The 15,235-nt window shown below is 43.9% G+C and overlaps 1 protein-coding gene across 3 annotated transcripts in view; it reads left to right on the top strand.

Annotated features, from left to right (window-relative positions):
- Anapc5 (anaphase promoting complex subunit 5) overlaps nucleotides 1-15,235 on the top strand; it is a 30,128-nt gene that overhangs the window by 713 nt on the left and 14,180 nt on the right. For all 3 annotated transcript variants that reach the window (XM_076922785.1, XM_076922786.1, XM_076922784.1), the window contains exons 2-8: nucleotides 889-968; nucleotides 1,615-1,724; nucleotides 2,960-3,143; nucleotides 5,991-6,057; nucleotides 10,782-10,883; nucleotides 11,716-11,906; nucleotides 15,149-15,230. In XM_076922785.1, the coding sequence (XP_076778900.1) occupies nucleotides 889-968; nucleotides 1,615-1,724; nucleotides 2,960-3,143; nucleotides 5,991-6,057; nucleotides 10,782-10,883; nucleotides 11,716-11,906; nucleotides 15,149-15,230 (816 nt within the window). The remainder of the gene's footprint in view (nucleotides 1-888; nucleotides 969-1,614; nucleotides 1,725-2,959; nucleotides 3,144-5,990; nucleotides 6,058-10,781; nucleotides 10,884-11,715; nucleotides 11,907-15,148; nucleotides 15,231-15,235) is intronic.

Genomic DNA, 15,235 nt, shown 5'->3' with positions numbered 1-15,235 from the left:
CTAAACGTTCTTCCACTTAACAAGTCTTGGAGCTCCGTGTCAGTCAAAAAGAATAGCTGCATCATCTTTCATATTAAGATAACCAACATAATTTACCTCTTTTCTATAAGTGATAAGTTAAGGTTTCTTGTTTGTTTTTGTTTTAACATACAGGCTATTTTAGATTGTTTTTCGAGACAGGGTTTCTTTGTGTTGTTCTTGCTGTCTTGGAACTAGCTCTGTAGACCAGGATGACCTCCAGCTCAGAGATCCCCCTGCCTCTGTCTCCTGAGTGCTGAGATTAAAGGTGTATACCCAACCATACAGGCTATTTTAAAATAATATATGTCAACTACAATTTCCCAAGAACTAGAATTGGGTTACCCACGTCTAGAGTGATGTAAACACCGACTTTCAAAAATGACTCCAGTGTGTAATTTTAAACCTCCTCTATCGAAGGTGCTGCTTCTGGGGTTAGGCAGCCTTCCTTCCCCAGTTCAGGAAAGGATGGAGTGTGTTTATACTCGCACGCACTAGAGCACCCCCTTTGTATCGTGCTTCCTAGTGTACAAAGCCCCTCACGTTCACTCACTTAAGTTTTGCCACAAACAAAGGAGATAGTGATTATTAAGTCCATTTAAGTGATGAAGGAGACAGGTTCCATGTTGCCTGTTTATAGAGTGACAAAGGAAAGGGAGCCTTGTCCTATAAATCCTGTTTATTTTTCTTCTTCTCTTTATAATAAACTATTTCATTGACTAAACTAAAACACTCTACAAATGAGAAGTATGTCTTGGTGTTTTGCATGGTCAGGAAAATCCTGATTCCATATGTCTTGTTTGGAATGATTGATAAATGACTCTTTAATGCCCGTTATCTCTAACCTTCCTATTTCTCCTTTTTACGCAGGGCCCAGATATTACACTGTCAAAGCTGTACAAGCTAATTGAAGAATCGTGTCCTCAGCTGGCAAATTCAGTGCAGATCAGGTGAACTTTCTGCAAAGGGTTGGGTGAAGATTACAAAGGAGTGGGTAGCAATTAAGTCTTTTCTAAAATGATAGGGGTGTGGCCCTGTTGGTAAAGCGCTTGCCTCTTGTGCACCAAGTCTGGGTTCTGTGCCCAGCACTTTAAACTAGCCATAGTGGTACACAGCTGTAATCCATGAATTTGGGGGGTAGAGGCAGGAAGAACAGAAGTACAAATTCCTCCTTGGCTACCAAGCAATTTGGAAGCCAGCTGGGATACATGGGGCGCTAAAGCTAGGATTAATCGAGAGGTTGTTTTCCTAAGAACCTTTATTTAGGTGTTTTTTAATGGATTACATTAGATACAGGGTTTATGTATTCTTCCCCCTAGGTGTATTATTTTGTGTAGAATTACCTCCTTTGTAGTTGTTTTAGATAATTCCATTTTTACTTTGATGAATGTTATATAGTAAGCAAGCAATGTGTGATACTCTTAAGGAATGTGGGTGTGGCATTCTAAATGGATTATGAGGTTTGTCTTAGAAGCCACAGTTTTAAACAAACCTTGAAATCACCTTTAAGTAGAATTGTCATTAATTCAGGAATGTGAAGTGTGGAGGATGTGCAGCCGGCATTCCTAAAACATGCATCCCAATTTTCTCATTCAGAATCAAGCTGATGGCCGAAGGCGAACTGAAGGACATGGAACAGTTTTTTGATGACCTTTCAGATTCTTTTTCTGGAACTGAACCAGAGGTTCACAAAACAAGTGTAGTAGGTATGCAACTTCTCAGAAGAGCAGAGAGCGTTTCCATTGGAGTGAGCAGGTTTCTGAGGGGCATCTGTCATGACTTTGGTGCACCTGAACTAGCAGACTAGGGTGCTGGTTGTGTTGTAGTTTGTATTTACTGCCTTCCCATTTTGTTCTCTATTTGACCATGACTTGTGACAAAGCATCTCTGTTTTATCTGTAGTGATTACCCTGGGTCTGGGGTCTCTAGGGCTGCAAGCACCTCTGTTTTATCTGCAGTGGTTAGCCTGGGTTTGGGGTCTCTAGGGCTGCAAGCACCTCTGTTTTATCTGCAGTGATTAGCCTGGGTTTGGGGTCTCTAGGGCTGCAAGCACCTCTGTTTTATCTGCAGTGGTTAGCCTGGGTTTGGGGTCTCTAGGCCTGCAAGCACCTCTGTTTTATCTGCAGTGATTAGCCTGGGTCTGGGATCTCTAGGACTGCAAGCACCTCTGTTTTATCTGCAGTGATTAGCCTGGGCTTGGGGTCTCTAGGGCTGCAAGCACCTCTTTTATTTGCAGTGGTTAGCCTGGGTCTAGGGTCTCTAGGGCTGCAAGCACCTCTGTTTTATCTGCAGTGGTTAGCCTGGGTCTGGGGTCTCTAGGACTGCCCAGCTCTTTCCACAGTGCTGCAGACCTCTTGCCTGTGTTGTGCAACTGTAAGTGGGGGTCACCAGCCAAACTTAGGAAGCAAGGTAAGTGAAAACACACTCTTGCTTTAGTATTTGAAGTATGTGCACACGTGACATTTCTTTGATGCTTTTCTACTAACTGTTTCCCGTGCCCTTCCCCTCTGACTCTGTTGCATGGTCATTTTTATGTTAGTCAACGTCAGTTGTTTATCAGTCTCCTGCTCCCAGGTCTTGGATGTACAAGGTAGACATAGACTTGCCTCTTACAGAGACTGAGTTGTGCTGGAAGGAAGGGTGGCAGATGTTAAAAAGGAAGTCAGTAAATAAGATAATGTAATTACTCCTCAGCTTGTGACTAGACTCAAATATAGTAACTATGTAGTTTCAGAGAGTTGAATAGCTGTGAAGACAATGGGGAACTGGCGGGATAGAGATGGGAGAGGACGGGGACCTGAGTGGGAAGCCTGAGGGAAGAGCACTCGAGGAGGAAGGGCAGCACCTAGGATTCCTCTGAAGGAGGAATGGGGCTGGGCGTCTTGCTGAGTCTTGGGATTTCAGTTAATGGTTTTACCTTGTCTGTGGTCTTATCTTGTAGGTCTGTTTCTTCGCCACATGATCTTGGCCTACAGTAAGCTTTCTTTCAGTCAAGTGTTTAAGCTGTACACTGCCCTACAGCAGTACTTCCAGAACGGGGAGAAAAAGACAGTGGAAGACGCTGATATGGATAGAGAGGATGGAGAGAGACAAATGGAAAAGGAAGAGCTCGACGTGTCTGTGAGGTAACTCAGGTTCCCTGTCAGGGTCCTCTTCCAGTCACTCGGCTTAACCAAAAGTGCCACAGTCCATTCGTGTCTAGACATTATGAGCTGGCTGTCCCTCTTCTGTTCCTGAGGATCCAGGAGGTTGGCTCACAGGCTACAGCTGAGGTTTCGTGTCCTGTGGCTTCAGATTGGCTGGGAGTCACAAGTGGGCTGGCAGTCCACAGGTAGAAGGAGAGTGAGGTCAGGGTGTGGATTCAGTGGCTCCCTTCCTCTGGGCTTCTGGGGGTGGCTGTAGGGACATGGTTTCTGTCAGATGACCCTCTATACTTCTGGGAATGTAGTGACTAGGGAGAAGTGTTGACAGGCCTAAGTCTAACAGCCCATTGTTTCTGCCTTAGGAATCATCTTTGTCAGTGGCTTCTCTGAGCCCTGCGCCTGTCTTTGTCCTCTACTCAGATTTCTAAGTTTGAATGTGCAGTTTCTTTCCTGTGGGGTCAGCTACCCTAACAATTGATAGCATCAAACTTGAGAGTCTGTCTGAGACTCACTTGAGGGCTTCCTACAGCACAGGCATTCACCACATTCAGGTCTCTATAAAATGTCTTAAGATGAGCTTACACTGTATGGGTTTCCATAAGCTGTTTTTGGGGGTGGCAGACACACATATGTTCTCATTATGTAGACTGGCCTTAAACTCATTATATGGCCCTGGCTGGCCTCAAACATGAACACTTATATACACATCACACACAAAAAAGTTTCTGGCTGTCAGGCAGTGGTGGTATATGCCTTTAATCCCAGCACTTGGGAGGCAGAGGCAGGTGGATTTCTGAGGCCAGCCTGGTCTACAGAGTGAGTTCCAGGACTGCCAGGGCTACACAGAGAAACCATGTCTCGAAAAACAAAAAAAAAAAAAAAAAAAACAAAAACAACCACCACCACCACCACCAACAACAACAACAAAAAAAAAGAAAGAAAGAAAGAAAGAAAGAAAGAAAGAAAGAAAGAAAGAAAGACAGACAGACCAAAAAAAGTTTCTGGCCAGGTATGGTGGTGTATGACTTTAATCCCAGAACTCAAAAGGCAGAGGCAGGAAGGTCTCTATTAGTTAGAGGCTAGCCTGGTCTACATAGTGAGTTTTAGGACAGCCAGATCTACATAAAGAAACCCTATCTGAAAAAAAGAAAAGATAGTTTCATGTGTTTCATGACTGATTTGATTATTTGAAACTCCTTGTTTGCTTTGCCATTACAGTGTTGGGGCTTGGTCCAGGGCTCCTGTGTGCTCAGCAGGTGCTCCAGGGCTCGTGTGTGCTGAGCAGGTGCTCCAGGGTCCAGGGCTCGTGTGTGCTCAGCGGGTGTGCCGCCATTGAGCCTTGGCTTTAGCGATTTTTTAGAACAGTTAGTTGGAACCCTTTTTGACTTTTGAAAAGGAAATTTTTAATTTTTACGTGTGTATAGTTTCTTTTTATTTCCAAGGATTTGTAACCCACAATCTCATGCATGCTAGACATGTAGCTGCCTCTAACTCTTTTGTAATTTTATTTTATTGTATTACATTGGAAGAGAAATGACCCCTTTCTCTTTTTGTAGTTATTGGGATATTTTTAGCTTTCTATAGGGAAGTTCTTTTTCTTGCAAATTAGTATGGAAAATTAGCTCTGGAAAGGGGAAACAGAAGTCCATGAGAAGCTTGTGTTACTTGTGTAATACTGGGAGCTTTGCAAGTCTCCCACCTTACAGTTCTTTTCAAAGGGAAGCCCCACTGTTGATTTTATTTATTTTTTGACAGTGTTTCATTCAGTAGTCCAGACTGGCCAGTGCTGCTTTAGCTGTCAAGTACACAGATGACAGATGTGAGCCACTGCAGGGAGCTTCAGTTGTTAATTTAAGAGTGGGAGGGCCAAGGATGCTGTTTTCAGTGGTACAGAACTGCCTCCTGTAAATGAGTCCCTGCCTCAACGTTCAGCTCCAGAGAAACAAACATTTAGAATCTGGACTGTTCGGTCCTGAAATGTTGATTGAATGTTTTAAGACTCCAGTTGCAGAACAGGCAAACTGAAATTGAGCTTCGTGTTCACTGTGCAGCTCCTGAGGCTGCGAGATGCTGGCTAGTCTCCCAGACTCAGCTCTCCTGCAAGTGTTTGCTGGGTGCTTCCCATATGCCAGGCACAGTGCTTGATGCTGTTCATTCTGCAAAGAGGAGAAAATTCCTGTGTTCCTGCCAGTAGGTAGGGATGGGCAGATAATAGATTGGGAATTAAGTTTAAACTAATGAGATATAATTTTCAAGAGAGTCACCGTGGTAAAGAATTGAGACAGAAGCCATGCTTGGTAACATGCCTAATTCAACACTGGGCAGGGACTAGACAATGATCAAGGAGGCAGGAGGATTCTAGTTCCTGGTCTGCCTTGGCTGGGCAGTGAGTTCCAGGATAGCCAGGGCAATGTAGCAAGAGCCTGTCTTAATGAAGGAAAGACTGGGACACAGGATAAAGAGTGCTGGGAGTGGGGGGCTGTGGTAGAGGGCTGTATGTGGCACAGTGTTCTGAAGAGTAACCCATGGTGTCTAGGATGCCTGCAGAGGCCAGAAGAAGGCTATCATGCAGCTGCCAGGTAGGTGCTGGGAATCAAATCTGAGTCTTCTGCAAGAGAAGCACATGCTCTAACCACTGGTCAGTGTGAAGTCTGGGCTGCCCTTGAAGTTTCCGTCTTGCTGTCTCAGCCCGATGAGTGGTGGAATTATAGGGGTGTAGTACCATAATTTGCCTTGAACTTTTAAAGAATTTACATGATTTGTAAAGTTACCTTTTTTACGATTGTGTAATTCTTTACTGTTATTTTATTTTTTTGTTTTTATTTTCAGAGAAGAGGAAGTATCTTGCAGTGGTCCTCTGTCCCAAAAACAAGCAGAATTTTTTCTCTCTCAGCAGGTATGTTAGTTATATAGCTTACTTTTACCTAATTTACTTTTAAGTCCTGTGATGTTCTGTATTGACATGTTTGTGTAAAGTTAATGTGTTTATTTGTAAGACTGTGTGTGCTACCTGCTACGCTTCCCTCCTCACTGGGAGCGGCTACGGGTCTCTGCCTACATGTCACTTTATTCTTCTCTTAAGACAGAATCATTGTATAATGGAGTGCAACCAACAGCCCATACCCTAGTAATCTAGATTTGCTTTCTTTTTGCAATTATGTACTTATTTATATTACTGAGGGGATTGAACCCCACATCCTGTGTGTGCCAGGCACGCACTGGCACAATCTGAGTTATGGTGCACAGGTACCCCAGACCCAATTAGGGAAGTGGCCTCTAGGGCCACGTTCCTGGATTCTTAAATGCGATGGGCCTTTAAGTTTCACCTTTCTGTTCCTGGTAATGGCAGTTCTCCCTCCCCTCTCTCTCTGGCCCCCTAGCCCATTAATCTAAAAGTCCTGCCTCTGTGTCTCTGGCTAGCCATTGGCTGTATAACAGTTCTTTATTATCAACTGAAGCCAGCTGGGGGCAGGGACCCTCCGGTCTGGAGCTTTAGCTTTCTGGGATCCAAAATAAGACAGAGCAGTAGAGCCAATCCCTAAGATTTATGTCCCTAATTAACCTTTCCCCATGTATATGTCTGTGGTGAGCGTGGATGTGTGTGTGGGTCCACATGCATGTACCTGCATGTGGAGGCCCCGGTGTGATGTCAGGTGTCTTAGAATTGCTCTCTGCCTCGGTCATTGAGGCAGGCTCTTTCAGGTGAATCTAGAACTTGACAAGCTGCTAGTCTTGCTAGCTGAGTCGCTCTGAGGATCCTTCATGCTTTTCTAGTTCTGGAATTACAGTGGGCTGTACAGCCACCAACTTGTCCTTTTGATGTTTTCAAACATACATGTAAAGAGAAGTGCAAGTGTAGACAAAGTATGTATAAGTACTTGTCACTAAGTGTGTTAAAGGTATCTGTCACCAAGCCCCATGACCTGAGTTCAGTCCTGGGACTCACATGATGGGAAGAGAGAACCAGTCTCCCACAAGTTGTCCTCTGACCTCTATGCACACCCACCATGAGCTTTTTGTTAGTTTGGGATGTGATTTCATTCTGTAGCCCAGGCTGGCCTCAGACTTTTCTGCAGTCCTCTTGTTTGGCCTTCAAGTCTTTGGATTATAAGCTTGAGCCACACATCAGTGAACGTGTTGTGTAGTGAATGCCTTTGTAATTACTCTCGGGGGTCTATGGCTATTTTTACTATGTAAAATATTAACATGCTCTTTCCAGATAAAGTGAGATTTTTATCTCTTGGGGCGGGGCTGGTGTTTGACTGTGTAGTCTAGACTGACAGTAGACACAGAGTTTTCTTGTCTCCCCTTCCTGGATGCTGATTTGCCAGTGTGCCTGCATTCTCTTTTTAATTAAAAAATTAATTATGTGTATATTTGTGTTCATGTGTGGTGTCTGTGTGTGATCACATGCACATGGGTGCAGTGCCCTTAGAGGCCAGAAGGAAGCAGTAGAGCCCCTGGAGCTGGAGTTAGGTGGTGGTGTGTGCTGCCTGCTGTGGGTGTTGGGCACCGAAGCGTAGTTTACAAGAGCAGCTGGTGCTCTTAGCCACTTAACCATCTCCCCAACCAGTCATTTTATTTTAATATATTTCAGGTTATAGATCCTGGTATATGTTGTTCCAGATATGTTGTCTTACAGCTTTAAGCCATAAGTTTTCATTATTGTGATAACATAAACTATTTTTTCCTGTGCTATTTTAATATAAAATAGAATTTAAATTTATGTCCTATTTTTCTTCATTTTGTTCATAATTTTCTTTCAAATAAAATGTCATATTTGAATTTTAGCTGGATGTGGTAATATATGCCTTCAATCCCACCACCGGAGAGGCAGAAGCAGGCAGATCTCTGTGAATTCCAGGATAGCTTGGTCTCCATAGAGTTCCAGATTAGCTAGGGCTGTATATGAAACTTTGTCTCACAACTAATCTAAACTAACCTACTTGAATTACCCCTACAGGTGAGTTTCAGGCAAACAAGAGAGTCCACGTGCAGAATTCCTTAGTTGTGGAGCCCAGGTTTCATAAATTAGCACTGGCTATGTTAGCTGTGGGGAAGAAGGACTTGTCGCCTGCATTCCCCTCACCCTGGTGCCCACAGGTGGATTAAAGAGCTAAGTGTGTATAGGTCACTTTACAGTTAGACTGGAAGGCGCCCCGCATTAAGTTTTAACTGCCTCTGGGTGGGGAAAGCCTTTATGAACACAGGCAGAAACCATGCAGGAGATACTTGGCTTTTCAGCATGAAACTTAATGTCTACGTGTCATCATCATACTCTAACTTAATTAAAAGGCAAATGACAACATGGGGGAAGTGTTCGCAGTAAATACGAGTGAGAGTTAACAGTGTTGCTTTAGAGATTATTTCAAAGGCACTTGGTGATGAGACAAAGGTCATCTTCTGTTGTTATGTGGAAAGAAGAGAAGGCTGGGCTGGAAAGACTGCTCTTCCAGAGGCCCTCAAACCATGTGGTGGTTCCTAAGTACTGCTGCAGCTCCAGGGTACCCAGGACCCTCTTCTGGCCTCTGTAGATACTGCACATATGTGGTGTATGTCAGACCTGTAAGCAAAATATTCATATACATAGTAAAAATAAGTAAATCTTTTTTTAAAGAAAAGGAAAAATAAGATTATTATTAATATTGTATGTGTGTGAATGTTTTGCCTTCTTGTATGTGAACTACATGCAATGCAGTGCCTATAAAGGCCAGAAGAGGGTGGCGGATCCCCTGGAACTCAAATTGATGGATTCTGAGCTGAGTGTTGCAAATTGAACCCAGTTCCTAGAAAAGCTGTCAGTATTAACCTTAACCTCTGGATACTATTTCCCCTACCCCTATCCTTTTAACGCCCTGCAGCCCCCAAGATAGTGTCTTACTGTATAGGTCTCACAGGCCTGGAAGAATCTTTAGACCAAGCTTCAGATTGACAGGGCCTCTTCTGTAGCTGAGTGATGAGATTACAGGTGTGTGCTGCCATGCTAGTCTTAGTTTTTTGTTGTTGTTGTTGTTGTTGTGGTTGTTTTGGTTTTTTCTTGTTTTTTAGAGCCGGGTTTTCTTTGTATAATAGCCCTGGCTGTCCTGGAACTCACTCTGTAGACCAGGCTACATCCAACTCTGCCTTCTGGCATTAAATGTATTTACCACCATTGCCCACCTTCATTTTTTTTATTACTTTTATTTAGGAACATTGGTGTTTTGTTTGCATATATGTCTGTCATATATTTTATGTTTATATATAAAACACTCCGAGTTCTCTAATACTTCAACTTGGAAAGGATGCTTACCTTGTGTGTGTGTGTGTGTGTGTGTGTGTGTGTGTGTGTATGCGCATGCGCAGAAGCAGGTAGATCTCTGAATTAGAGGCCAGCCAGAGAAACCTTGTCTCAATCCCCACCCCAAAAAATTATAGCTAGTTTTTTACATCTTATATTATTCAGCTTTTGTATCACTCCAAGGAAAATAGACAACATGGACTAATGTGAGTTTAAAAAAAAGGATTTGTTGTGTCTCACCAATCTAAATATTTAAGTCCAGAGTTGCATGGCCTCATTGAGTTGGACCTCTCAGAGTCACACATTATAGTAGGAATTGATGTTCACACAGGTGGTCCCCTCTCTGGTTGTGCAGCATGTGGGTGAGGAATGCAGGCCTGAGGGGTACCTTGGAGGGTATAGCCCCAACAACGAAATTCCTACCACTGGGTCCTACTTTTTTTTTTTGTTTTGTTTTGTTTTTTTTTTTTTTTTTGGTTTTTCGAGACAGGGTTTCTCTGTGTAGCCCTGGCTGTCCTGTAACTCACTCTGTAGACCAGGCTGGCCTCGAACTCAGAAATCCACCTGCCTCTGCCTCCCAAGTGCTGGGATTAAAGGCGTGCGCCACTACTGCCCAGCTGGGTCCTACTTTTTACGGATCCTTTGAGAATCTCTTTAATGATTTTCCAATGACTTCAGACCTCAAATTCCCATAAGGGTCCTTCACGATCTGAGTGGTGACTATGATTCTGTTCTTCTCATCTTGTGTTAATCTAGTTTTGTTGATTTTGATTGTTTTGTGGTGTGTGTGTGTGTGTGTGTGTGTGTGTATTTAAGGCCCTACCTCTTAAAGGTCCCCAGCCCTTCTCACTGCTGCCAAATTAGAAACCAGCGTGGTCTCTTAGGGAGCATCCAAACCATAGCAACATGTGTTGTGTATTATTGATTTTGTCCATGTAAACTACCAAGTGCAGGACAGGGCAGGAGAGGAACATATTATCTGTCTGGAGAGTTCAAGTGACAGTGTACATATAGTCTGGCAGGTGCTGCCAGGAGGGAGCGTGCCGAGGACTTGTGGGAGCATGGGTGGCCTTTGAGACGTTGCCTAGGCTCAGTCATAGACAGAGAAGTATAAATAAACTATAAACTGGACCCACCAGGGTTTGCAAGATCTGGAAGGAGCATGTGGGTGATAAGTGCAGGCTGGAGGCTTCTGTCCAAGGGAAGGGAGATAGTGTATGCCGGTGTGAGCATGGTCAGTGTGTTTAGAAATGTGCTCAGGGTGATGAGGCTGCAGTTGGGCAGTGTGAGTCACTGTTTCCCTCGGGTTGACTGTTCCTAATGTGTTGTCATTTTAATTTCAGGCTGCTTTGTTGAAGAATGACGAGACTAAAGCCCTCACTCCAGCTTCCTTGCAGAAAGAATTGAACAACCTGTTGAAATTTAATCCTGATTTTGCTGAAGCTGTGAGTTCTGTTCAGAATTTGTTCCTGGGTTTCAAGGACAGGACAGCACTGTTGAGTATATCAGAGAGCCACACACGTTTTAGGTTCTAAAAGAAATCACGCTGTTGGCAAGATAACAGCAGGGTCTAGACTACAGGGCTCCGCCGCCATCCCTGGGCCAAGGGCCTGCTGCCATGTTCTCTCAGTCGTCTTGGGTATGACTTTAGACAGGAAATGGTAGATTGATGGATAAAAACATTTGAAGGCTGAAAAATTTTTTTCTTTCTCCCTTTATGAGTGTTTTCAAACAAATTTTTAAATTAAATGTCCTATTAGATCTGTTCCTCTGTGAGCTTCTTAATGTAAACTTCAGGTGATATTTGATTTAACATCAGATTTTATTCATGTCAAAACAGCTCCATTTTGTTTCCCAGTAACTTAGACTCCATCCCTGTTAGAAGAGTACTTTAGTTCTGTGCTTCAAAGCAAAAGGACAAGAATTAACTTGGTAGCTAGTTTTAGTTGGACATTTAGAATAATTAACTTCTAACTTGTATATGAATCATGTTCTCATTAATTCAGTGTTCCTTAATACCTCAGCTTGGGAGGGCTGCTACCCTTCTGTATTATTCATGGGTCCTAACATAGCCAACAGCACTGTAGCCTCTGTGTGTGTGTGTCTGTGTGTCTGTGTGTGTCTGTAGATATATTGATAAACCTGAACAGACACCTAATGGAATTGTTGTCTGTGGACTGTTCCAAGCCAGATTTGAATCTCTTTTACTTTACCCATGGAGAAGAGATGAAGCTGTGCGATGGCTTCCACGTGACTACTGATCGTTTCTTGTTTTAGCATTACCTCAGCTACTTAAACAACCTCCGCGTCCAAGATGTTTTCAGCTCAACACACAGCCTCCTGCATTATTTTGACCGTCTGATTCTCACTGGAGCTGAGGGCAAAAGTAATGGGGAAGAGGGTTATGGCCGGAGCCTGAGATACGCTGCTCTCAACCTGGCTGCCCTGCACTGTCGCTTTGGTCACTAGTAAGTTGATATTCTTCTGTCCGTGCGGACATGGCAGACAAGCATCTCAGTGTTAATTGAAACTTGTTTTTAAGATAATCCATTGCTGGGAGTAGTAGTGCACCCTTTAATCCCAGTACTCAGGGGCAGAGGCTCATGGATTTCTGAGTTTGAGGCTAGCCTGGTCTATTGTAGGGAGTTCCAGGCCAGCCAAGGCTATGTAGTGAGACCCTGTCTTAAAGAACAACAACAACAAAAACAAAACAAAACAAAAAACCCAAAACCACTCTTCCACTTGTGATGACACATGTCTGTAATGCCAGCACTCAGGAGTTGGAGGTAAGAGAACAGATGCAAGCTCAAGGCCAGCATGGGCTACATAGAAGACTCTGTCATAAAACAAAACCTAAAACAAGCAATCAAAAAAATTTTTTTTTATTTTTAAAATGGAGAAAGAAACTGATTTGAGATTTTCTAGATTTGTTTCTAGCTCCCAGAGTAAACCTTTTCGTGAATGGAAAATCCTCCTTAGTAGTGTGTCTCTGGAGTCACTGTGTGGTATCGCATGCTTTAGTGCCTGGGCCTGCTTTGTTTTTTTGCTTCTAAGAACAACTGGACCGTTTAGTGAATTAGGTCATTAGGTCAGGGGTTCCCAGAAGGACCTTGGGAGGCAGTGACAGTGCTGCAGAAGCTATGTCAGTGTTTAAAAAGCTAAAGAAGGTTGTGTCTGCTGGTAGAAGGCTGCACAGACTTTGGAAGTTCTCTGTGCTTTCACGTGAATTCAAGCAGCCATGATGTGGAACCGGTTGGTTTTGTTATAATATCCACCTGACTTTATTGTCTGCTTATGTTGTTCTGTGGAAAAGACATGGGAACTTGTAATCGGGAGGAAAACAAAGCAATTTAGGCAAGTGTGTGGATGTCTTCCTGTAGAAAAGATGTGTATGAGAGTGGCTTGGCTGGGCTGCACAAGTGGCTGCTAAAGCAGGGTAGGAGCTGTGGGTGACCAGACATAGTCTGAGAAACACGCACTGCTGAGCAGAGCCTCAGAAGAGCCCAGAGCAGGGAGGCGGCAGGGGACGCAGGCCACAGATCATTCCCGACTCACTGCTCATGTGAGACTCCATAATGTCTTACAGTAACTCACTCCCTTTTTTGCTTTAATAGCCTGTAGATCATGCCTTGTATTTGTTTGTTTTATCTTGGGATATTCACAGGTTAAGTGCTTTGCCATTGAGCAACAGCTCCAGCCCCCCAAACCTTTCTTTTTCTAAACAGGATTTTGTGTTTCTCAACTGGCTTTGATCTTGCTACATAGCTAAGAAATCTTCCTGCCTCTGTCTCCCAAGTGCTGGGATTTCAGCTGTCTACCACTGCACCTGTTTATGTGGTGCTAGAGATGGAACCTTGAGCCAGGCGAGCACCCTGCTGACAGTCACAACTCTAGCCCCGGAATGTTGGACATTTTGATAGCTGCTTGTTGCTCAGATACTTCATACTAGGCTCCGCTGTGGGTACCTGGGAGTGCAGAAGTGAAAATAGAGGAAACGCTGGTGTGAGGCTTACAGGAGAGAGCGCAGTACAGAGTGTAGCTGCAGTGTTGTCACTAGTGTGGGCCAGGCTGAGAGCTGAGGGGCTGCCATTGCTGGAAGAAGGAGCATGCACAGTTGCCAAGGACACAGGTTAGTGCTGTCTGTCATCCGCTGACCTGAGATCAGAACACAGATGTGCAGAAGCCAGGTGGCCTGTGTCTGTGTTTGGAGGACAGTTAGGAGCTGACAGTTTGTTTGATCAGTGTGCTCCTGACTCTGCAAGTGAGGAAAGTAGAAGGTGATGGTGATCACCATTCAGTCGTGGAGACCAGATATGAACTCTGAGTTGGGAGGAGGCCATTGCTTCTGTCTTGGGAAGCTAAGTAGGAATTATAGTACTTTTCTGAGAGGAAACCAGCTTGCCTCTTGCCCTTTTTGAGCATTTTTGAGACAGTTTCATGTAGCCCAGCCTGGTCTTATAACTCCCAGTCTTCCTGTCAGTTATCAGGATTACAGCCTATGAGCCTGTGCCACATGCCAGGCTCTCTTACTGGACATGTTTGCTTGACTTTGTTAAGTTTCTGTGTTGGGAGTCTCTAGTCGCCTGTAGCATACTGTGTGGTTCTCTCCAACTCTTCCTCCTAAGCCTAGCACTGTGTGTGGTCATCTGCTGTTTAGTGGAGCAGTATTAACTGGTGACACTGAGGACCTGTCTATAAAGGTGTGCTTCCTGCTCTCAGGTGACTCGAGTTCTAGAGTGTTACATTCTGCTCGGCATGGTAGACAGTCTGAAAGAAATGCAGCATAGGCAAAGAGTAGCTGGCTTTTCTGTTTGAACAAGCAGTTAAGGAAAAAAATAGGACTACTTAATTAAAACTGCACCTGTGAGGCTGTTGCTACTGTTGGAGGGAAGTTCATTGTGTAAGTTTTTGCTTAAGCAAATGGCATCTGAGACTTCTTACATAGAGATGCTTACATTGAGCTACCAGCTGATGACATTAATAAAGCTTTCATCCTTTTATTGCTATTGGAAAATTGAGAACATAGGCATGGCCTGTGCCATTTATAGATTTGTGAAGTAGTTAAATAAAATCTACACAGGTTAAGTAAACAGAAGGCAACACACAGTAGTATTTAATGAAGCATTGCAAAATGGGGTGTTTTCAGAGGTGCTGGCTCAGTAGGGCTGAGAATAGCTGGCTGGGCTGCTGTAAGCAATGAGAGGTTGTGGAGACTGTCTTGACTTTCAGGGGACAATTGGCATGTGAGGAGAGAAAAAAAAATGACCAGAAATAGGACTCTTAAGAATACTTCTGAAAACTTTGTTTATTTATTTATTTATTATTTTAATGATGATAAAATAGCAACTGCACATAGTGGGTTGTTTGTTTGTTTGTTTGTTTTAAACAATGCAGAAAATATCTTAATGAAAAGTAAATTAGTCTTTTCTTTGCTGTCTTTTTGACATTGGAGAGCTGGAACAAATATTTTAGAACCAGCAAGGAAAACCATTCCCTTTACTAGACATCCCCCCAGAGGGGCCGTCCCCGCCTCCACAGTGGATGTTCCCTGCTCCTGGGGTGGGGAGCCACAGGGAAAGCAGTCCCTAAATAGCTACAGCTGCAGCTAGAGGCCTGCTCATGGAGGAACTGCGTGCAGATGGCTTCCCGCTGCCCACACTTGCGTGTTTTGTGATTGTTCATGGGATATTAATGTTTAGTTTGTCATCAGTCAACAGGCAGAGCTCGCCCTGCAGGAGGCGATTAGGATTGCTCAGGAGTCCAACGATCACGTGTGTCTGCAGCACTGTTTGGTGAG

This window comes from Arvicanthis niloticus, chromosome 24 (assembly GCF_011762505.2).
Source record: "Arvicanthis niloticus isolate mArvNil1 chromosome 24, mArvNil1.pat.X, whole genome shotgun sequence".
NCBI lineage: Eukaryota > Metazoa > Chordata > Mammalia > Rodentia > Muridae > Arvicanthis > Arvicanthis niloticus.
This window is presented reverse-complemented; position numbering and strand designations above follow the sequence as displayed.